The 24,267-nt window shown below is 36.6% G+C and overlaps 1 protein-coding gene across 1 annotated transcript; it reads right to left on the bottom strand.

The window, feature by feature from the left end:
• Positions 1-1,147: 1,147 nt before the first annotated feature.
• Positions 1,148-23,623, bottom strand: LOC306878768 (solute carrier organic anion transporter family member 2A1-like). The gene is made up of 14 exons (XM_079431291.1): positions 23,485-23,623; positions 14,353-14,490; positions 13,199-13,361; positions 11,128-11,343; positions 10,941-11,039; positions 10,698-10,834; positions 7,496-7,571; positions 6,243-6,407; positions 5,882-6,074; positions 4,196-4,346; positions 3,054-3,214; positions 2,866-2,930; positions 2,297-2,417; positions 1,148-2,090 (listed from the first exon to the last, which is right to left on the bottom strand). The coding sequence occupies exons 1-14, from the start codon at positions 23,542-23,544 to the stop codon at positions 1,970-1,972; spliced, it is 1,866 nt and encodes a 621-aa protein (XP_079287417.1). The 5' UTR covers positions 23,545-23,623; the 3' UTR covers positions 1,148-1,969.
• Between the last annotated feature and the right edge of the window lie 644 nt (positions 23,624-24,267).

Raw genomic sequence — 24,267 nt, 5'->3', positions numbered from 1 at the left:
GCTTGTTTTCTAACAGCGTGTTCCCACCGGTGTGAATGTCTGGATGGGGCAGCGCGATGGAACAAGCAGCGCTCCTGTGCGTTTGGAAACGGGAATACTGCACTGGATCGGCGGTCAGGCTGGGTAGCTGCTGCGCATGCGCGGCCTCACCTCTCTCTCTCTCTCTCTCTCTCTCTCTCTCAACCCACAGCACATGACGTCATGCTGTATCGCCCACCTTAAGCTCTGAAGAATCTCTGTTTTTGATTATATAGATCTATCTAAATTATTAGGGGCATATCATGACACTGCTTGATTTATTTGTTAATTGGTTGGTGCCAGTGGTTGAGGAGTGGTTAAATCTCAGAACTGGTCATTTAAAATCTGCTTGTGTGATCAGTAATTCCCAACCAGGGGTACTGTATGTGTACCTAGGGGGTACTTAAGTGGGTTCCAGGGGGAAAGAATTCCCTTTTTGCTAATAAAAGAAAAAAATAATAGATTACAATAACTAACCAATTGCTAATAATTTATAATTGTGCGTTTTAGCGTCTCCTTTTACTAAAATTTAAAGTTTAGTTAATTTGTTTAAATAACTTAGTAACTTTAATAATATCACTGATAATGCTAAATAATATCCAGTATAATATCAGATGAAATTTGGCAACCCCCAGATGCAATATGTGCATCTCCTAAATTACTATTTTTGCTTTTTCTGTATTTACTACATTGTGAGATCATAAATTCGTCCATATACGTAGAGGAAAAAGAGCTATGCCAGTGTTCTTTTAGTTGAAACAACGTGCACTGAAATCATGCGTTTGCAACTAATAATTGTGACTTTTTCATAAGTTAAAAAAAAAATCTCATTTATGATATAAAAGTTGACATTATGAGATATTAATGAAGTCATAATTATGACAAAAAGCTGAAATTATGAGATGAAAAGTAAATTATGACAAAATGTCAAAGTTATAACATTGAAATTAAGTCATAATGATTAAATAAAAAAAAAATCAAAATTATGACAAATTGAAATGAAGTCATAATTAGTAGATAAAAACAATTATGACAAAATGTCGACGTAATTATGATTTTTTTTTCTTATGTGGCAGAAATTGGCTTTCATTAAAGATCAGCCAAATGGCAAAATAAAAAAGCAACAAATTGTGAACAAATTTTTATATTTGAAATAACTTATACATTGGTAAATGTTACATACCGAATAATAAAGACTTATCAGAAAGTCACGATTCATTACTCCAAGCAGAAATAAGAAAAGCATGTTGTCATTTGTATTAAGAACCGTGGCAAAAAAAAAAATGTGTATAATAAAACAGCAATATCAGGTATAAAAAATATATTTTACAAACATCTGATGCCTATTTTCAAAATGTCTTCACATTTGAAAGTAACATTTTAAATCTGCTCATGCTACTATCATTATTTGAAGCTATACACCTCTACTCATACACAGTTTGGTATTCGACACACTCATGTATCTGTGTGCATTAGGTTATAAGAGCACTCCACATCCTTCACATAGTCCTCAAATACAAATGGACAAAAAAAACATTTTGAATCATTATCAAATTGTGTATTAACCAAAGATAAGGACAATATATAGACATTTCTCTTCAATTTTGTGACCTCCCCAAAGGTGCCACAATCCTAAATAACCTGTTGATGAGAACTGTGGCTATGAGTGTGATAAATAGTTTTGAGCACTATATGTAGTTAATTATTACTAGCAAAATAACTGTGAAGGTGGGACATCCCTGAATCTGTCCAGTTATGGCCCTGCTTACATGCAGGTGGAAATAAATACCCAAGAAGTTAGTGTACAACTTGAGAAATGTCCAAACTGAATTCATCACATTTCCAGTCAGGTGTTGGAAGGAGGGGTTTCTGACAAGAAATATCCAGGGGCTCAACTCACTGAGAAGGTTCTCAAGAGTGAGCTGTGACGGGGTTAAGCAGAGGTGAGGCATCACAGGGGTCCCTCTGGTTTATTCACTAAGCTGTACTCTCTGGTCCGCTGCATTTTCCAGCCAATAAATGCCAGGAGCGCAATGCCTAATGTCTTATAGCCCACCTGCAGTCCTAGATACCTGCAACAAGTCATCATGATTATCATCAGTGCTACAAATTAGTTGATTAACACTAATTATCATAGTCTGCTTTCTGTTTTAGCCTTGTTTGGCTGAATATATGCAGAGTGTATGTTTGTTTAAACTCACTTCATTCAAAATCTACCAATATTTGACGCAAATGTACCTTCGTAATGCATTTAGGTAAAAAGAGAACATATTCTTACCTGTTTCTAAGGAGGTTGTTGTCATAGTAACCACATCCTTGCTTTTTCCCACATGCAATTTTCCACCAGATACACGTGGAGTCTATGGTCATCCCAAACAGAGCTGGAGCTGGCAGCCAGGCTAAGCAAAGAGAGAAAAATTAATCATTTTACTACAAATGTAAATAAATATATAAACTATTCGCTAAAATACCAAAAAGGCATAGATAGTTTGTAATAATATTCTCAGATTTAGGAACAGTAGCAGAGATTGATTAATTGATTGTACCCCTCACACAGTAGCTATGTTGTTGTATGACCAGAAGGGGGCGCTGCAGTACTTACAGTATTGCAATTGCACTTGAACAGAAAAGTGTCCTCATCTGAGACTCATTTACACTGTGATTTACACCGACCACTGTTCTCTATTCCGCTCTGTGTATTTTCACAATCTTGTTTTGAGGAACTTTCAGGGTACATTTTAGGGAAATATGTTTGTCTGTATACTTATTGCAGTCTGCACTTATAATTTAAACTGCATTTCACAATAAATAAATAAATTAATAAAAGTGTTTTGTTATTTTACTTACTCAGAACCCTCAGAAGCAGAAATTGAACCCCAATGGCAAATGACTTCTCTTCTGAAGGAACTGACCTGTAGATAAAGACAGAATGAGTAAAATAAGATACAAAAACTTGAGATTTCTTATATTTTAAGCTCTCACACTAAATGCAGTGTTTTGGTGTTTGTATGTTGGCATGCATGTGTGTTTCTCACCTGAGCACCATCATGTAGATGGGATTGTGTGTTAGGCTGGCAATAAGTCCGGCCAGAGATATAAGGAGCATTACAGGCAGGAGATAGTGAGGGCAGGTGTTGGCACAAGGGCCAGGCTTGGCTGTGGCCACACCAGGAATACACTGGCAGTTACTATAAATCTGTGTGTGGAAGGATATTGGATATTAGAAGATTTTGCCATTTTTTAGTAGAACAAACATTCAGACACCAAAAACTGATTGAATGAAAAATATTGGTCACCATAATTATTTGTAGTTGAGAAACAAACACACACACACACACACACACACACACACACAAATCTACAGGTCTGCTTAAGTCACAGAGAGCAGGAAAAATAAAAAAATCAATTAAATTAAATTAAGAAATGACTAAAAAACTAAAACCAACTAATGTATAATGAATGAATAAGTAAGTAAATAAATAGGCCTTTTTCATCATGAGAAAATGCTTTCCATTGTTTTTATGTAAAAGGCTATGTATTAAAATACACAATATGAAACAAATTCACCTGTCACAAGATAGTGTGACATGTCAAAAACTACACAAGGTAAAAGGAAATCTGACCCAGACTTGAATAAATACAGGTTCACATGTAACAAGGGCAAACATGTTTTGTTGCATAATAATATAAGAAACCAATAATTAATCAATTTCACTTTACTTTTGCACGATTAATTGTGGGTTAGCAAAACCAGTTGAGAAACCCTGCATTAGTGCTTAAATTAATTACAAGTGATAACTGAAGGATACTATTATTTTAAAGAGAACAGCAACTACTGCTGAACAGCTGCTGCTCCTGTAAGTCTCTTTCTGGGCAATTATACAGAAGCTTTAACACATTCGAAAGTTGTTCTGAGTCCCCAAAGCACTTCCTCCAGGAAGTATTACTAATTAGGGATTGATTGGACTCGACCCATTGATCTCTAACAGACCATGACCGGTCATTTGCTCAGTGTCGCTAGTACTGCAGAGACTCACGTTGAGCTGCTATCCGGCTTCAGTAATGAGCTAAATAAAGGTCTAGCTGGACAGATCTATGCAGTGGCTCTGCTCTGGTTTGAGATAATGGTTTGGAACTTTCGTGACCAATTTCTGTTTTGGTTGTCAGATTGATTTACCTGGACTCTGTATGGGTTTTTGGGATCCATGGTGAAGTTTGCGCAGCCAGCATGGCAGGGTGAGATGTATTCAATGTTGTTTTCCCCACACACTGGGTTAAAGGTGCTCCTGGGACAGGAGCAATTGACACCACAGGACTGTTGAGGCCTGCTGGGAAAATTGACACAATTTAGCTTCTTCTTGCAGAATACAGAAACATATTATAAATTGGTAATCTTAAAGAAGTATTTTGAACTCAAAAATTATGACATTACTCATTACTATTTTTTTCTTACATAGAACACTAAAAGAGATATTTTGGTCAGTCCTTTTAATATAAAAGTAAATGGGGACTGGGGATGTCAAGCTTCAAAATTACAAAACAAACACCATAGACATGGTCCATATGATTATATTTTGAGTCTTATAAGTCTTTTTTAACTGAAAATATTAATATGCTTAAAGTTGTCCTTTGCATGTTAATGAGAAATTGATTAAAAGATTGTTTCAATGAATTAGGTGATTGACTTCATAAACCTTGTCTGAATGATTTGTTCATGAATCAAACTGATTCGGTTCTCAAATTCAATGATCCAGTCATATTAGGTAACATCTCACTGGACTGGAAGATTATCAGTCAGTAATGAAAATTTCATATTGTTCGTCACATAAAGTTATTGGATAACTCCAGGAGACTGGAATATAGCACACAAGTGGTATGGACTACTGTTTTATTATACTTTTTTTTGGTGCTTTTTGTCTAAATTTTGAAGCTTAAAATCTCAAGTTTTCATTCATTATAATTTTATTGGAATAAATGACCGGTACAATATTCATATTTAATCTTTTGTGTTCCTTGAAAGAATTAATAATTGTTTGTGACAACATTAGAGCAAGTAAAAAATGAACTGTTCCTATCCACAAAATCAAGTCACTAGAGTTTCCATTTGAACACATAGTGTTCTAGAGAAACAGGTATTTCCTTTCCTCCCAGCTGGCACAGTAAAAGTGTTCAGATATGTAGGACACACAGGATTTTGTACGATGAGCTGAACTCAAGCTCCGAGTCCAAGAGCTATTCTCAACGACTCGTGCCACATGCTGTTTTTCCCCTGTATGCTCGCTCAACTGATTATATTTCTAGACAATATAAGGAGGCTTTATTTAGATTGAAAAGATTTTTTAAAATGCACTGAAGTGTAATATATGTATAGAATATACGTATGCAAAAATATTTTAAATTCTATATTAGCAATATATTTTGGTCTTTTTTGTGTGTGTATTTTGAAAAATTGATCATAAGTAATGGAAAGTGTTTCTGTATGTCAAACAGTAGAGCATTCGGGGGATACATTAATCAATAAAATGTATACTTCGAAGGCAATGTAAAGTGTTTTGGAAGAGTCAGCCAAATGCATAACTTTAGGATGAGGGAAATTGCCAAAAATGTACTTATCACAATGCCTTTAAGCAAGACAGTTAAGCTCAAGTTTCTCCAGAATGACAGAATTAACTCTCTGAAGACAATCAGACTTCAGAGAGTTAATTATTTAAACAGAGAATATTCCAAAAACATGGAAGCAATCAAACAAATGAGCCTACCCAGGCCAGACCCGACTTATTTATTTAACTCTATCTAGGAACGTAAAAAGTAAAAAAAATCTGCAAGAGTCAGCTAAATCAAAAGAACATGCTATTAAACTCACCCATTAATGCCATAAACACCAGCAACATCTTGTGTGGGGCAGCCCATGAAGAAGAGGGGTATACAGCAGAACATGGAGATGGTGAGCATTACAACAGAGAAGCGTGGAATGGCTCTGAACGACAATGCCCAGCGTTTCATGATCAGACCCCCGAGCACCATCCCCACAGCAATGGATGGCAGGTTTAAAGCACCTGAGAGAAAACAAAGTTTTATTCACAAATAAGTGATCTTCCTTAGTATGAAAACACTGGATCTATGTCAAATACAATACTGTACACAGCAATGTCTGAGACTAGTGCCACATTTCTAAGAAAACTGTACTCATATATAATGTATTCTATTCATTTATGTTGACCTACCAATAAGAAGGCTGCTGTAGGCCACGGAGGTACTGTACTGCCGCTCAAGAAATTTGCTGAGGAAGGTGGCAAGTCCAGCGATTACGGAGGAGAAACAGCATTGGGTCATAACTAGCAGCATGAAGACAGGACTCAGCAGCAGCCTAACGAACATCTTAGGGAACACTGCAAAAATACAATTCCAATTTTACCTTTTGGTAACACTTTAGTGTAGGGACCAGTTCTCACTATTAACTAGTTGCTTATTACTTTATTATTAACATATTGGCTGTTTATTAGTACTTATAAAGCACATATTCTTAATGACCATATTTTACATACCAAACCCTACCCAATACCTTAAAAAATACCTTACTAACCGTTAATAAGCAGCAAATTAGGAGTTTATTGAGGCAAAAGTCACAGTTAATGGTTTGTTAATAGTGAGAATTGGACCTTAAAGTAAAGTGTGACCAACCTTTTATATTTGCAAATGTAAACATAATTTGTTTGACCAATATATGAGCATATGTCTTATATACACTATATGGACAAAAGTATTGGGACACCTGACCATTATACAAACAGAGACTTTAATGACATTGGATTCTACATACATATGGAGTTGGTCCCACTTTTGCAGCTATAACAGCTTCTACTCTTCGGAGAAGGCTTTCCATTAGATTTTGGAGTGTTTGTGTGGGATTTTACGCCCATTCATACAGTCGAGCATTTGAGAGTTCAGGCACTGATTTGATGAGAAGGCCTGGCTCACAATCTCCATTCCAGGTGATTCCAGCGTGTCTGATGGGGTTGAGGTCAGAGCTCTGTGCAGGTCAGTCAAGTTCTTCCACACCAAACTCATCCAACCATGTCCATCATGCTGGACCATAAAGAGCCTTACCCAAACTGGCAATGTTCTCCTGAGATTCACCAAACCCAGACTCACCCATTCACCCCCCCCACTATTTTGAAACAGGAAATCAATTTTGCCTTGAATACACTTGAATGAAGACATGATCATGTACAAACCAGCTGCTTACAAATCATGCCCTGGAGGCCGGTATATTCATAAGAACGAGTCAGATCCTGTTACATTAACAACCTGAGCATTATGTATGACTCAAGAGACAAGACATTGACAAACAGCACATGTATGACTCGACAACAGGCACAGGACTGCAGAAATTTTAATTGGCCCAGTCAACTTTATTTCTTAATTGTAGGTAAAGTAATGAAATAGTCTCATTACGAATCAATTACAGTGGACTCACTTTTAAAGAAATCCAGCATGGAGCCCTCTGTCTTCCTGGGGTCTTCTTTTATGATGTCACCTTCCAATTCAAAAGGCTGCAAAAGAAGATTTTCAAATTGGTCTGTTTGTTTTGTAAAAAAGTATTTTTACAGTAATTAATTATTCATCTGCTTACATTTTTGAACTAAGAAAGGCTTTCGTTGCTTATTCTACCACTATTTTTACTTTTTTTTTTTTTTTTGTTAACAACTGTTTATTGAGTTTTATTTTGTGGAACAGTAGTACAAAACAAAAATCAGCTGTACAAATTTAAAACCCACCCCAACCCATCCCACCCCTTGGTAGAATAATAATAAAAATAATAATAATAAACACATATTAATTAATATTAATAGATAAACAAATAACAATAAAATAATTTTTACAAAGATTTTAGAAAAGAAGACAACATTAAAAGATGAATGCCATGAATTTACAGTTTTCACGTTAGATCCATGTATACGAGAAGTAGAGAGTTCCATTGAGATAATGTCCAACAAATACACAGTCCAAGTTCGTCTGTCCATTGTGTGAGGAGGATTCCAACGGTTGACAAGCAATTTTGTTTGCTGCTGTGAGAGCAGCTAACAGTAAAGATCTTTGTTGGACGGACAAGGTGAAGTCCCAAAAGTCATTCATGAAAAAATGGCGCGGAGTCAAACATATCTCAGTACCCAACAAATATGATAGGTCCTGTGAGAGCTGAGTCCAAAAAGGTGAGAGAGAGGGTCACTCCCGAAAAAAATGCAAAAACGTGCCTAAAACTCCTTGGGAGATTACACTTAGGAGAGGACGACAGATTCATATAAAAGCATTTCATTGGAGTCAAGTAAACCCTATGCAGCAATTTCCAATGAATCATTTGGTGATTAGGGTTTTTAGAAGACAATTTAAACACACCCCATACCTGATCGGAAAATTAAACATGCACATCCTCATTAAGTGTCACGGTGCACACAGCAGGGAGGAACAAGGAACACGGAGACGAGGATGTAAACTCAAATAACATATCTTTACTGGACATCAGGACAAGACAAGGCAGTGAACATTAAAGTGAACAGTGAAAGACACAGTCACCTAACCATTTAGAGCATCTCCTCTCTGATTAGACAGCAAATGTCCAGCTGAAGTTCACTGAGAGTTGGTGTATGAAAGGGATCTGAGAAAAACTCTTGCTTCTTCTGGGGAATATAGCATTTTAGGTTCACCTTGATTGAGAATGACCTTCAGTGTTGCAGGATAAAGGAGAAAATTCTGGATGCCAGCGTCTCTCATCTCCTTCCTAATTGGCGCAAATGCACTACTACTTTTTGCGGTGACCGGAGAAAAATCTGGAAATTAAGACAGCGTTGCTCCGTTGGAAGTTTTCACCGGGGCATGAAGTCTGACGGCCCGCAGAATGAGCTCCCTGTCCGAGTACTGCAGCAGTTTAAAGATGAAAACCGATCTGAGGAGAACCTTGTGTACACGCGATGTGCTCGCTCCACTTCAATCTTCAATTTGCCCGCCAGAGACAGGAGCCACGGCCCACGTCGGTACCGAACTTTTCAAAAAGGACGCAGACATCTGCGCCTATTGCGATCCTGTAAGTCCACAACCTGTTGCTCGAGCGCGGCAACGCATCTACCATGATCTGCTACAACTTTCTTTTGTTCTCTCATCTCCCCTGTAAGAGGATCCAGTTTAGAGCATAGCGATTGAACAACTGACATGTGAGAAGCAAACTCGTTCCGCATCGCCGTCAACTCCGTTCTTAGAATGTCCTCAAATTGTGTAACAGTGTTCGACATCTTGTCCATCATATCGCTTGAGTTCGGTGACTTGGAATTCTTCTTAATCGGAGAAGCCAATGGAGACAACTCCTGCTGTTTACGACTGCATGCAATCAGGTAAAGCACCACCAATGAATAAAACTTAAAACAAAACGAAAAAAATCATCAAAAAGAGGCCAAACGTACGGAGCTCTACTCAAATGCGGCTAGGTTCATGAGCACGTCACGTGACTCCTATTTTTACATTTTTAAAAGAAGATGGCATACAGTGATGAGATTTCAGGAATATGGTAACAGCCTCAGCTTCTCACTGTGAATGTAGAAGTATTGCCTACTGCATATCAGATTCAAAAAACATGGTGTACTAGTTTCACACTGTCAAACACAGATTATCTAAATTGATCGTGACAGGATGGCAGCTAGTTGTATTATCGGGATTTCTCCATAAAAACTGTCAGAATACACACTGTAAAAAAATAAAAAGTTGAGCCAACTTAAAAGTTTAAGGCAACCAGCTTCAGCAGATTTTTGAGTTCTCTCAACTTATTCTTGTAGATTCTCAACTTTTTGTTGTAAAAACAACAAGTTGAGAGTACTCAAAAATCTTAAACTCAAAAAAGTTGTTTTACAGTGCAGTAGAGAAGGAATATCCAAAATAACCATCAGTAATTATTAAGCTCAGTGAGACAAACATGCTAAAGAAAAGCAAAAATAAAAGTTTATGTACCAATTTTTTTGAATGGATCGGATTGGACTGGATTAATGAATGGATAATAGAGGATGATTACACACTTTGTTGCATCTAATGAACTACCACCACTGTCAGACAGAAGATCTGTCACACTGATGGTGTTGACATATTAGACATATTTTGCTTATCACGCATATGATAAATGTAGTAGTCATTTTATTTCTGCTGTGGGTAGCTCAGACATGATTTAATGAGGGAAATTACCTAAAGTTCCAAAACATGTTTATAGAGTTTGGGTGATGGAGATATAATGGTTGTGACACAGAAAATGTATACTTTCTGCAAGGATGCATTAAATTGATCAAAAGTGACAGTAATGCCAAACTTTTAATATTATAATTTCAACACTGATAAAAAAAATAAAATAAGAAATGTTTATTTAGCACCAAATCAGCATATTAGGATGATTTCTGAAGAATTATGTGACACTGAAGACTATGGCTGCTGAAAATTCAGCTTTGCCATAACAGGAATAAATGACATTTTAAAGTATAGAAAAATTAAAAACAGTTATTTTAAAATTTATTTTAAAATACAAAACTGTTATTTTAAAATGTAATGATGTTGAAGAATATTTTACTGCATTTTTGATCAAATGTCTCAAGAATCAGTGCCATACATATATGATCATTTGTTATTAATACAAAAGTGAGATTAACCTTCTCTGCATGAAGTGATCTGGGAAAGAAGAAGTAAGGGATTGAGGTGAGAGCAAGCCCTCCAGAAGTGATGAGCAGACCCATCCACCATGCACCGACCCATCGAGGGTCAGTAGGGGTCAACTCCAATGCCTCCCCTAGACGAAAGAAACTGCATAATATGTAACACCGCAGCTGTCTACACTGAACAATAACATAAAGAAAAGGAATAATTTCTTGCTGTGATTTAAAAGGTAAACAAACCTGTGCTGGCTCTGTCCACATCCACATAAATCCGCAAAACCACAGAGCCCAGGAGGTATCCAAAGGACGGCCCAAACACTGACACAGCAAAGAGAACAGCTGCAACATGCAACAACAGAAACCTCATCAATCTTTACAGTTCTTTAAAATTCAAATAACATTATGAAAAACATGAAAAAAAAAGTACCAATATAGAGAGCAGAATTCCCAACTCCTGCAAAGTCATCTATAAAAGATATTCCAAAAGGCTGGATGGGGACAGAACCGATTCCAAACAGCAGCTGGGCCGTAGCCATTAACACCCAAAATTTACTGGTGTCCACAAGCTTCCTTGAATCCTCCTGACCACAAGCCTCAGCACCCGTTACGTTCGCATGCAAATAGCACATGTCCTGTTTGCTCGCTGTGGGATTGAGACAAAGAAATACACCATATTCATCCTAACCACCAGTTCACATCATCCATCCAAATATCTGTGTTTAGTGACTTTCATAAAAGTTTACTGGAACGATGAAAACAAAACATACTGCATTTTAAGTGTGAACTTGAGGGGTGAAGGTGCTCCTGACGGTTAATTGTTCATTATTCACTCACCTCATAATGTTTCTAACTTTTATTAACACAAATGGAGTTAAGTATATTGTCCAAATTGCTCTTATCGAATACTATCAAGTGATTAATTGCGATTAATCGCATCTAAAATAAAATTTGTGTTTAATATAATATGTATGTACTGTGTATATTTGTTATAAATACACAAACATGTATATATCTAAGAAAAATATACTGTGTTTATATATTAAATATATATATATATATATATATATATATATATATATATATATATAAAATATAAATTATGAATATAAATATATACATATTTTCAAAATTGTTTCTGTAAGTGTGTATTTATACATACTAAATGTACACAGCACACACACAAGTATATTATGTAAACAAAAACTTTTATTTTGGATGCAATTAATTGCGATTAATCGTTTGAGAGCACTACTCTTATCCATACAACAAAGTGGATGTAGACCATAAACAGACAAGACACTATTCCTTTACTTGTATGCAAATAAGAAGCTTGGACCATCTACGATACAACTCCTTTTGTTTTAGACAAAACAGGTTTGGAGTGTCATGAAGGTGAATAAAAGAAAAAAAATTAGTGAGCCATGCATTTAAGTCGTGACGTATTGTCAAGTATGGTGACCCATACTCGAAATTGGTGCTCTGCGTTTAACCCATCCAAGTGCACACACACAGCAGTGAGTAGTGAACAAATGCACACACACACACACCGTGAACACACACCCGGAGCAGTGGGCAGCCATGCTGCGGCGCCCGGGGAGCAGTTGGGGGTTCGGTGTCTTGCTCAAGGGCACCTCAGTCGTGGTATTGAAGGTGGAGAGAGCGCTGGACATTCACTCCCCCCACCTACAATTCCTGCCGGCCGGGGACTCGAACTCGCAACCTTTCGATTACGAGTCCGACTCTCTAACCATCAGGCCACGACTTTTAAGGTCTTATGTAAGTGGCTGCATATTTCATTTAAGCTTTGCATAGCATTGCAATGTGTATGGCCAAATGACAGTATCTGGAGGAAGAAGGAGAAGTGAGAGAATGAAGCAAAAATAAAAGGTCAAAGGAAGTCAAGGGAGATAACGGTTATCTCTTGGAGTAAATTCCAGTTGATTTTCTCTTCAGAGAGAAATCAGGCAGCTTTAACTTTACAGTATCTCCCTGTTACTTTGTCCTCATCTCTTTCCCTTTTTTTCTCTATCCGTTCCCTTTTCAACTTCAATCCGTTTATTTCTTCATGATTTTTTTTCCACAAACTAATGCTAAACCCTGTCTAAGAAGGGAGACTCGGGTTAAAATGGAGTCTCTCTGCAGCAACTTTCTGTAGACCTGCCTACACTGTTATGTCTAAGCTGATGTTTATCATCCAGCTGTGTTATTTTGGATTCCCTCTTTGTTGTGTCTGGTTTTCTTCAAAGTGTCCTGAGCCTTTTTAAATGAATATGGTGATATTATAATTTTGCTGAGCTTAGAGTCTTAGAGTCCTTTACTCTGGGGCATGAAACAATATTAACATGCAGGAAAAAAAAACTAAGACAGAAAATGAGAAGAAAAAGAATGCAGAGCTCATTCCAAGAGATTTGTAAGATTTCCAAATACATTCACATTCATTGATTTCGTTTGGTTCTATCGAGATGAATAAGGATGCTAATGGCTTGAATGACACTTACCATGCAGGACAGAGTCAAAGGTGTAGGGCTGAGACAGGAAATGAGGTAGAGCTAAGATCATGGCACTGATGGACATTAGTAGGCCGCCCAGTCCAATGAATCGAGGTCGGTGAACCCGACTACCCATGTAACTAACAAACACTATAAGCACTGTGTTCCCTACCTAATAAAAAAGAAAAACAAATCACATTCATTCACGTATATACCTAATATACAGTATTCAGCCCCTTCCTTGTTGACCAGCATTCATTTTGATCTTCGCATAATCATTGCAGTTAATAGTGTTCATCTTCTGTTTGATTACATGTAATTTGTAACTAACTGCATGATTCCTACTGTACATTTCTGCCAGAGTCACCACTAATAACCTACTACTAAATATAATGTAGAAACTTAAAATTTTATGTAAAGCTGCTTTGCAACGATTTGTATCGTGAAAAGTGCTATACAAATAAACTTGAATTGAATAGAATAGAAAGCTGATCTGGATTGACCGTTTTATTGTTAATTTCATGATTCATCATTATAAAAATACCTCGTATATGACATAATTAGGGATGCACATAATAATTGGTTTATTAGCCAATATTGGCTATCTGTGGCACACCTGTGGATTGGATATTATGCCCTACATGCTTTCCCCCCCTATTTTTACATTTATATTACCTTTGCTGTCATTTAACACTCACTTAAAATTTGTTTTTAAAAATACTAATAATTTACCACTCTTATATAGCTTCAAAATAATTGTCTTCTTTGTTTTCATACTGAACATTATGAAGCTGTGATGCCTAATTTCACTTAGCATTAGAGACTGATTATTATTATTATTATTTTTTATTATTAAGACAAAATACGTAGAATTTAAATATTGGTTATCGGTCATAAACATGAACATGAATTATCAGCTTATCATTATCAGGCAGAATGTTAATATTGTGCATCCTTACACACCGTGTCACCCTAAAACAATACAACAATAGACTACACTAACTGATATTCAACAACAATTTAATTGAGAAGAACAGATGAAAATTTCGAACAGTTAATATCTAAATAATTCATTTATTAGAGTTAGCGCCTCACTAATTTGAATGATTTCACTTAAGCAAGCCACAGATGACACACACAGATGTTTGTGATGTGACCAGTACCTCATGGAGGGAAGAGATGGTTCCTGAGGAGAGGCTGTTCAGGCCATAGCGTCTCTCGATTGTGGTGATGGTGCTCTTGAAGTAAGAGCTATACAAGAGCTGAGTGAGCTGGAGCAGGCCATGACACAACACAAAGACCTACAGGAAGAGAGAGCAACAAAGTGTACAAGAACTGTCAGACATTAGGGTTACGATTACAGTGTACCAATTATAATTTTCAAGTGTACTAAAACTTATATGTTTAAAGGAACTTGATGTTCTATCATCTAAACAGGAGCATTCATCAGCATGTTGTTACTGTATCACATGGGAGTTTTTTTTTAAAGCACATTTGGAGTTGAACAACAACTCCCTAAAATTAGAGCTCCCTTCCAAATCTCTACAGACAGTGAGATCTGGGACTTTGATCACTTGTGTTTGGTTTGTAACACGTCCCTAATCACAAAAAGGGAAAAGGCAATACAGTTTAATCCAAACCATATAGAGCTCCTAAAAACACCTTCAAGATTTACACCGTTGTCTTCATGCGGCTAGTAAAAGCAGCCATCACCCCAAAAGCTCCTTATTGTGCAAATAAGTGATAAAACAGACGGTACATAAAATGGAAAATTGGGAGCAGTGGTGTCTCTGCTTTCCATTAGTATGTGACACTTTTATTACTTTATCTTTTTTTCTTGCCATTCAATTTTTTTTAATGCACTCAAAATGTCAACTCAAACTTCCGCTGAAAATTACACTTCTCTTAGCATTTAATACAGTGGTTCCCAAACACATTCCTGGAGCCCCCACAACACTGCACATTTTGCATGCTTTTGGTTAAGGAGACATGTAAAATGTGCATTGTTGGGGTGGCTCCAGGAACATGGTTGGGAACCACTGATTTACACCAATTAAACCCCACCATTTTACAATTTACTGCAGCCTCAAATCATTTTTGCTGCATTTTTAACGCAACACTCACATTTCAAAATCCAACCAACAACCTTTTTTGATAATCAAAATCTGGTAGTAAACTTCAGTTTTACCGCAAGTTGCTTAAGTAACTATAGGGTATGGCCAGGTTCAGAGTTATGGGTGGAGCCACGTGGACATCGGCCTTATATGAAATCTGATTGGCTCTTTAAGGAAGAGCCAATCCACTCAAGCAGCCCAACTAAATGCCTTTATTACGACATGAGGGTGAGTAATTAATGACAGAATTTAAGATATTTTGGATGAAAACCGGGAGGCTTGTGACTGTCCTATTGACTGCCAAAGAATTAACACTGTCAAGGCCCAGAAACGTATTACTAGTGGCACCAAATGGAATTGCAAACTTTTCTTGGTTCATGTGCCGGGATTTTGGTTTGCTTGTTTGTCCAACCAGCACCAGACCGCAGGAGAAAATTTTGCAATTCTGTTTGGTGCTACTTGCGGCACTAATGGCAAAAATTAAATGGCTAAACTAATGGCAAAAATTTACTTTAAATCAAAAAGTTAACAAAAGGGTTGTTGCCATAGAACAACCCTCATAACTTAATATCCATCTTTTTTTTTTTTTGCACAGTACACTGCAGTACCTGTCCTTTTTGCACATAGTATCTATACTTTACATAAACCCCTAATTTATATAGGGATAAATCAAACTTTTCCAACTCATATACAGATATGGTGCTCTTTTTCTATGTTGAAATGTGTGTAATATTAATTTATAATCCTACCAGCAAATGTTTTAAAAATCCTAGAATTACCAATGACTCTTAAACATAGAAGAAAAAAAATCAAGAATTCCTACTATGCATAACACAGCATAAAAAGGCTAAAGCAGAGAGACAGTCATGTTTACTTGTTGTACTGGTTGGCAAATACACTGATAGTAATGTTCATCTAGAGTTAGCAGCGTTTGTTCACCTCTTTCGAGAGAGGCTCTTGGCGATAAACCAGAAACGCAGCGGAGATAAAAGCTCATAAATTGGAACGTTTCCCTGTTTGTGTATGAGAGAGAGGTAGCTGCATGATGATATCATGCTTTTTTTGTGCCCCAGACATGATGAACGCAAGCAGAGGAACGTTCGCAGAGGTCTCAGAGGCATGAAGCAATCTGATGGGGCATGTAGAGATCTGGACTGGATTTCCTAAACAAACACAAGACATAAATTCCTCTCCTTCACTCCTCAGCTCTCAACCGTTTCAGGCCAAAGCACTATGCTTTCTGACAGCTTCTAGAACAGCTAATGCTCCCATTAAATCTTTAGCTTTATGGTTTATTAGCACACATAATAGCTGCCTTTGACACAGTTGCTACGATTTCTTTCTTGTTTTTCAGCGAATGGGCTTTTAATTATGGAAATATTTTGATAGGCTGTGTCCACTCAAGCAGCCCAACTAAATGCCTTTGTTAGACGTTTGAATGGCAGCTCTGTGCCTCTTTCTGCCCCAATGCCAGTTCCACATTCGGTTCAGCTCGAATTATTCGACACGCTTCAGCCACCTTTCACGTATAATGTTACAGGGAAGCTCAAGCAGATTGCTTTTTTTTATTGTTTTCTTAAGACTCTGTGTTAAACTAACACTATGAGAACTCTGTCTCCAGAGGCCATTACTCAAAAAGTGTCCCTGAGGTACAGTAGGTGTACTATGATCAGGCCATGTTACTGTATTGCTGGATAATAGGTCTTAACAAAAGTGCAAGCAATTGCATATGTACAGAATAATTTGACATGTTCCTACGCAAATTACAGCTGGCAGGTTCATCGGTGTGTAATTCTCCACAAGCAGTCATAAATCTTTTGCAGAGCTGGCATGTATTTGATCACTCACTGCGTTGTGAATGAATATTACAATGTAGCCTTAGGTAAGCACAAAGCATGCTGAAATATTTGTTTTGTATTGAAGCAATGTGTGAATTGTTTTTGGAATTTTGGAAGAATAATTGAAATCTAAAACAATCCTGCCATATGTGAGAGAAAATTATTGTCAGACATTTGTCATACTGTTACCTCAAGCATTTAAGCCCTGGCAGGCTGCTTTACGTGTTCTAGGAAATCAGGGGGAAAAAAGAATCAAATGCTTTTTCATAGAGGCATCGTCTTTTCATGTACTCTTTATTGTATTAGTCTGTAAAACAGTGGCTATCAGCCATATTGTCCAATAAAATATCTGAATATGTCCCTCATATTGTGTATATAACATTTCATTTGGCATGTTGAAATTATGACAAAGTTGTTAGTTTTTGAAAAAAATATTAACAGAAACTGGGTCAATATACCGTATGAGATTAATTAACCACAAATATTGTTGAAGTTTCAAGAATCACATGTTTGTTTGTTTTTAAATAAAACAATATTTGATGAGCAAAAAATGCATTAAAAATAAATATTTAGTTTACACCTTAATTTTATGTAAGTTTTTTTTTTTTATCAGGTTATTATTAAGAAAAAAACCTGGGCCCCAGGTTAAGATCAAGTGCTGGAATATATAGTTTTACCCAAAATAGTTCACCCAAAAATGAAAATTCTGTCATCATTTACTCACCCTCATGTCATTCCAAACCTGTATGAGTTTCTTTCTTATGTTGAACATAAAAGAAGATATTTTGAAGAATGCTGGTAATCAAACCGTTGATGGTCCCCATTGACTTCCATAGTATTTCTTTCCCTACTATGGAAGTCAATGGGGACCAACAACAGTTTGGCTCTTCAAAATTCTTCAAAATATCAAATTTTGTGTTCAACATAAGAAAGCAACTTATACAGGTTTGGAACGACATAATTTATGACAAAATTTTCATTTTCGGGTGAACTATTCCTTTAAGTTAAGAAGCAAAATATATTATATTTTTGTTGTCAGATTTGATTGCATTATATTACTGAACCGTAATCTTGTCAAACAGATTTAGAGATTTTGGTCAATTCAAACTTTAATTTCCCTATTTAAGAAAATAGGAAATTGTTTGTCTATTGCCAAAACAGAAAGAGCAAGATGACCGCCGAATTAACTTAATTATGCACCTTTAGGGCTTTGATAGAATGTCATTAGTTTTGAATCAGCAGTGTATTTTAATGATGTTTGAATTGCACTGACATCATAGATCCGGCCTAATGTTTTTAGGATACAGTGAGTAATTCAAACTTCACAGATAGAAAACCAGTGGTGAAAGATTCGATGAACGTGCTGAAAAGCAGTTCCTGTCATCTGTCCAGACCTGGATTTTTTCCCCCTCCTCAGCAGCTATTGTGCTGCATGAAGAGTCCTGCTGAGTAAAGAGAATCAGGGGAAAAACTGACTTTGAAGTTTGATGTTCATCTCTGCACTGCTATCACGTGTTACAGGAGCCATTAAGCAGACGTTTTCAGATTTCCTCAGGATATAAAGCTTAAACAGTCAAAAAGTACAATCTCAATGTTCTAATAATTTTTGCCCGTCCTGTGCACCACAGCCACAAAAAATAACATGACATGCAGACGCTGTTTCACTTTGGGTTGAAACGAGCAGAGTCCATTTCTATATTCTATCATTTTACAAGAAAACATTTAGTGATGACAAGCATAATTTATTAATGACTACAAATAATCATATCTCTCAAGTCCAGGTTTCAGAAAACAATGAACTTGCTAGCTATGTCTATATTCACGGATTTTCACATTGTACGGCTTCAAAGAAACTCTTGCAAATGGGACACTCACAAATTTAGAGGTTGTCAACAACGATTCAATGAAATCAAGTGAAAAAATCTGGAGGAGTTGGTCCACCCTAATGCAATACAGATTCAACCAAGCATTTTCCTAGTAAAGAGTAAATGAACCTTTGCATTGTGCATACTGCCAAGAGCAAATCAGTTGATGGAAGAATAAATGGAAAAATTCAAGATCAATGTGACAGTCTTATTTAATATTTTACTTATTTCAACAACTGCAATCTTACAATGACCTGTAGCCCAAATAAACAACACTCCCTCTCTGCAATTTCTAATGGCAATCTCAACAAAAAAAAAATTATTTTGAAAACCCATCCTACATTTAAATAAAATAGGTTTCTGTTATGTAACATGCTAATAGAGAAAAGTTGAAAAAATAGCTAAATAGTCAAAAAGTACAAAATATTTGAAAGCAAAACAACAAAAATGTCAAAACTGCATGTCATATATCAGAATTACCTGTCAGTTCAAATGAGTTTAAATCTAAAAAAGGGGGGGTTTAAGGATTGTAAACAGGCCAAGTACACTGAACAGCATGTTCTACACCTTTCAACATACGTCATCAATGCCTGACTCACCCAGATGAACAAAATACATATGCAAAACCTGTCCGTTTAACATGTGCAGTTATGCCTCATTGGTCACACAGACACAAACTCAATCCATTTAGACATACCTGTAAACTCTCACACCCTTATTGCAAACATATAAAGTCCAAGGGAAAGCTGAGCGTCAAGGAGAAGCATAAGTTTCAGCAGCAGCTTAGTTGATTTTGGAGAGTACACGAAGCTTCTCTCTACTTGTACTCTCATTCACTAAAAATAAATGTCCACAACAACAGATAGTACCTAATAAAGGGGCAAAAAGGAATTCCATAGAATGGAGTAAGGAAAACTACGAAGACACTTCTGCATCTGTGTCATGTCAAACTGTTTATTGTATTTCCAAACAACTATCTTCATTGGAATTGTTTCTGCTTAAGGTTGTTGTAAAGTGCCAACAATTTTCACAAATACACAAAACAGATCTGTAGTAGGTGTGAAACACTTAGGTGAGCAAATTTTCTTCTCGTATAATATGACCAACAACCTTTGGGCTGGTTTGTCAGAAGTGATTCGCAGACAGTTCCTTTAGGTGGAGGAGTGAGCAGGTATGAGTCTAAAGGATTTATGCAACTCCAGACAAACTCAGATGGAATTTTCTATAATGCCTAATTGCAAAGTCAGCCGATCACCGTGAATTTGAAGTGCAACAAGCAAACAATAGGTACAACCCAAAGTCTGGAAATGTTGGGACGTTTACATGAGCCAATATTTTGTTCACAATAGAACATAACAAATGTTTAAACGGAGACATTTTACACTTTTATCCACTAAATGAGCTCATTTCAAATTTGATGCCTGCTACAGGTCTCAAAAAGTTGGCACAGGGGCAACAAAGGGCTGAATAAGCAAGACATTTTGAAAATATTCAGCTGGGAGAACATCTAGCAACTAATTAAGTTAATTGACATTTGGTCAGTAACATGATTAGCTATAAAAGGTATGTCTATATCTTAGAGAGGCAGAGTCTCTCAGAAGTAAAGATGGGCAGAGGCTCTCCAATCTGTGAAAGAGTACGTAAAAAGATTGTGGAATACTTTAAAAGCAACGTTCCTCAACGTCAAATTGCAAAGGCTTTGCAAATCTCATCATCTACAGTGCATAACATTATCAAAAGATTTAGAGAAACTGGAGAAATCTCTGTGCATAAGGGACAAGGCGAAGACCTTTGTTGGATGCCTGTGGTCTTCGGGCCCTCAGACGACACTGCAGCACTCATTGGCATAATTCTGTTATTGACATTACTAAATGGGCCCAGGAATACTTCCAGAAACCACTGCCGGTAAACGCAATCCGCCGTGCCATCTGCCGATGCCAACTAAAGTTCTGTCATGCAAAAAGGAAGCCATATGTGAACATGGTCCAGAAGTGCCGTCGTGTCCTGTGGGCCAAGGCTCATTCAAAATGGACTGTTTCAAAGTGGAAAAGTGTTCTATGGTCAGACGAGTCCAAATTTGACATTCTTGTTGGAAATCACGGACACCGTGTCCTCCGAGCTAAAGAGGAGGGAGACCTTCCAGCGTGTTATCAGTGTTCAGTTCAAAAGTCAGCATCTCTGATGGTATGGGGGTGCATAAGTGCATACGGTATGGGCAGCTTGTATGTTTTAGAAGGTACTATAAATGCTGAAAGGTATATAAAGGTTTTACAGCAACATATGCTCCCCTCCAGACGACGTGCATTTCAGCAGGATAATGCAAAACGACATACTGCAGCTATTACAACAGCATGGCTTCGTAGTAGAGGACTCCGGGTACTGAATTGGCCTGCCTGCAGTCCAGATCTTTCACCTATAGAGAACATTTTGCGTATCATTAAACGAAAAATACGTCAAAGACGACCACAAACTCTTCAGAAGCTGAAAACCTATATCAGGCGAGATGGGACCAAATTCCAACACCAAAACTCCAGAAACTCATAACCTCGATGCCCAGATGTCTTCAAACTGTTTTGAAAAGAAGAGGAGATACTACACCATGGTAAACATGCCCCCGTCCCAACTATTTTGAGACCTGTAGCAGGCATCAAATTTGAAATGAGCTCATTTTGTGCATAACATAACATTTCTCAGTTTAAACATTTTTAATGTTATCTATGTTCTATTGTGAATAAAATATTGCCTCATGTGATTCATTTTTCATTTTATTCAAATTTAAAAAACGTCCCAACATTTCTGGAATTCGGGTTGTATGTTTACATGCACTAATTTTCTATTTCAGATTCTGCAATCCGGTTCATATTTCGGTTTACATGTGCATTACATGTGTATTCTGAATAAAGCTGCGACAATGTCACTTAACCTAATTGTTACTTTTGACTTGTTGACAAGTCAAGAGTGTCAAGAGTTCTTTAAGCAATATTTAGTAAAATCAGTCTCCTTTACTGATCAGTTCATAAGATGTAAATAAAGATATGCAGATTTGTAAGTAGTGAACTGTATGTAAACAGATTATTTCATTTAAGGGCTCTTATGTGAATCATGCAGGCGTGCAAGGTATGTGTGAATCTGATTGAGAAGATAGTTGTATTCAAGCATTTACATGCATAGTTTTTAATTGGATTGTTTTAGGTCTACACCACCCTTTTCGATTCAATCAAAATTTAATTTAGATTCAGCTCAGTCGAATTGATTTAGATGTTTACATGAAGGCTTTTCAGTTCTACTGAGGCATGAGTCCAATTACTCATGGATCATTTGGGTGCATGTAAACATAATTAATGTTGGTCAAGATCTGTGTATCGTGGTAAAAGAAAAACAAAATACTCCTTGGGAAAATGAACAGATATCAATTACAAATAAATCCATGATTCTCTGGCAAAGCCAAGATTAAATAGTTTTGACACCACAACAGTCTGTGGTCACGGAGATCTTTATCCAAACAATTTCCAAACACAAAAACCTCATAATTAAACATTGTATGCATGCAAGACAATGTGTGAGATGAGAGAACCATATTTTTGTCTAATATCCCCCACATTCCACAGACATTTGTTTGAGAGTAAACTGGGAATGGATGCAGTTAATGCTGTACTCCAACTAAGCATCGCTTCTGGCAAGCAATCTGATATACAGTACTGCCCCTTGGGCCAAGGTCCTCATCCTGACCTGCTAATCCCTCCACAGCTGCTTCAAGATGACAGAAGTCTATCTGCACTGACAGTCTCAATCAGCAAAACTAGTTTCAACTGTCAAACACCTTGAATTAAACATTCAGGGCTTCAAACAATCTGGGTTTTACAAATGAAAGACAGAAAATATATCCAGCATGAAGCTCCAGTGAACGGTTTACTATATTCACAATGCAGATGAGCAGAGGATACAGGATTAGAAACAGCACAACTTTATAACCCTAAAGATGAGCACACATTGTCTTGGTGGTTTGATTTATAAGTTAAGTATATATAATATTAGATGCTATTAATAACATTAAAGTTTTTTTTCCCCGTTTTCTTTAAAGGGCTGTGAACTAATAAAACACAAAGCTCTATTATAAGAACTCATGTGGGAGTGTTAAAGACAAAAAAGTCCAAAGACAATAAAAATTATGGCAGCATAAATAATAATAATAATAATAATAATGCCTCCACTGTCACGTCACTATCACCAGAGCAAAAACAGCAAGTGCACTGTAAATTGCTTTTTTTAAAGTGTCTATAGAGATTGTTAAAATATATTTAAAGAGAGAAAAATATGCTTCTACTAAATGACAGTGAACAAAAATAATAATATTGAACTTGAACAAATGAAATTAATATATTAAACTTAAAATTATTATTGTATGAATACTGGATCTTCATTATAACCTAATCATATTCATCAATAACCATACAACAACAACAATAATAATAATTTACCTTTATGTTACAAAACAACGCTGGCTTGGGTTTCTTTATGTCTTTGGCGTATATGTCCATGTTTTCCTATAAAAGGTGAAGTTGGTTGTTAGGCTTGTTTCGACAAGGATGAACTAGACACGTTTCCACATCGGTGATCGTCTATGGGGGATTATATGACCTTTATCAGTGATGTCACGAGCCCCGCCCAATGCCCACAGACTCCGCCCACTGCTCCACGCGCGAATGTTTTGATGATACAATCGTCATCCCCCCCCCCTACCCATATATCAGAAACGGATCTCATTTCCTCATATTACACGGACTTACTGCACACTCGGTAAGGAATCTGTGCATACACGTATCATAAACAGTGTAAATCATTTAACTGGATTCAGTTTAATGACACCGGAGGAGAACAGGAGTAGCTTACTTTTGCTTTTCTGTGTAACCATGGCGTTATTTCAATGAATTTACATTTATATCAATGATATTTGGCATAAGTCTTTCTTACAATTCCATATTTTAAAATAATATAGGTACATTTTAAAATAAGATGAGTAGATAAGCTTAAACCAGTGATCTGTGAACAGACATAGGCTGGCCCATATAAAATGTATTAAAATTATAAAAAATATTTGGAAATTAGCTTTTCTTTATTTCTGAATAAGGTGCATTAATTATGTTACGCATTATTGAAGTATAATAATAAACAGTAGCAGGCCTACATCTTTTTTTTTATTCAGCTATTTGTTAATTTAACTAAAACATACACATGAAAAACTGACCCAAATAATGGTATTA

Source organism: Barbus barbus (assembly GCF_936440315.1).
Source record: "Barbus barbus genome assembly, chromosome: 13".
Taxonomy (NCBI): domain Eukaryota; kingdom Metazoa; phylum Chordata; class Actinopteri; order Cypriniformes; family Cyprinidae; genus Barbus; species Barbus barbus.
Note: the sequence above shows the minus strand (reverse complement) of the source record. Positions and strands in the feature narration are given on the sequence as shown.

What these genes read in the sequence shown, in the direction of transcription:
- LOC306878768 (XM_079431291.1), bottom strand. Translation starts at nt 23,544, where the DNA reads ATGGACATATACGCCAAAGACATAAAGAAACCCAAGCCAGCGTTGTTT. An exon ending in CGTTGTTTTGTAACATAAAG is followed by an intron (nt 14,491 to 23,484) that starts GTAAATTATTAT and finishes CTCTTCCTGTAG; the next exon opens with GTCTTTGTGTTGTGTCATGG. An exon ending in TGTGGACAGAGCCAGCACAG is followed by an intron (nt 10,835 to 10,940) that starts GTTTGTTTACCT and finishes TCTTTCGTCTAG; the next exon opens with GGGAGGCATTGGAGTTGACC.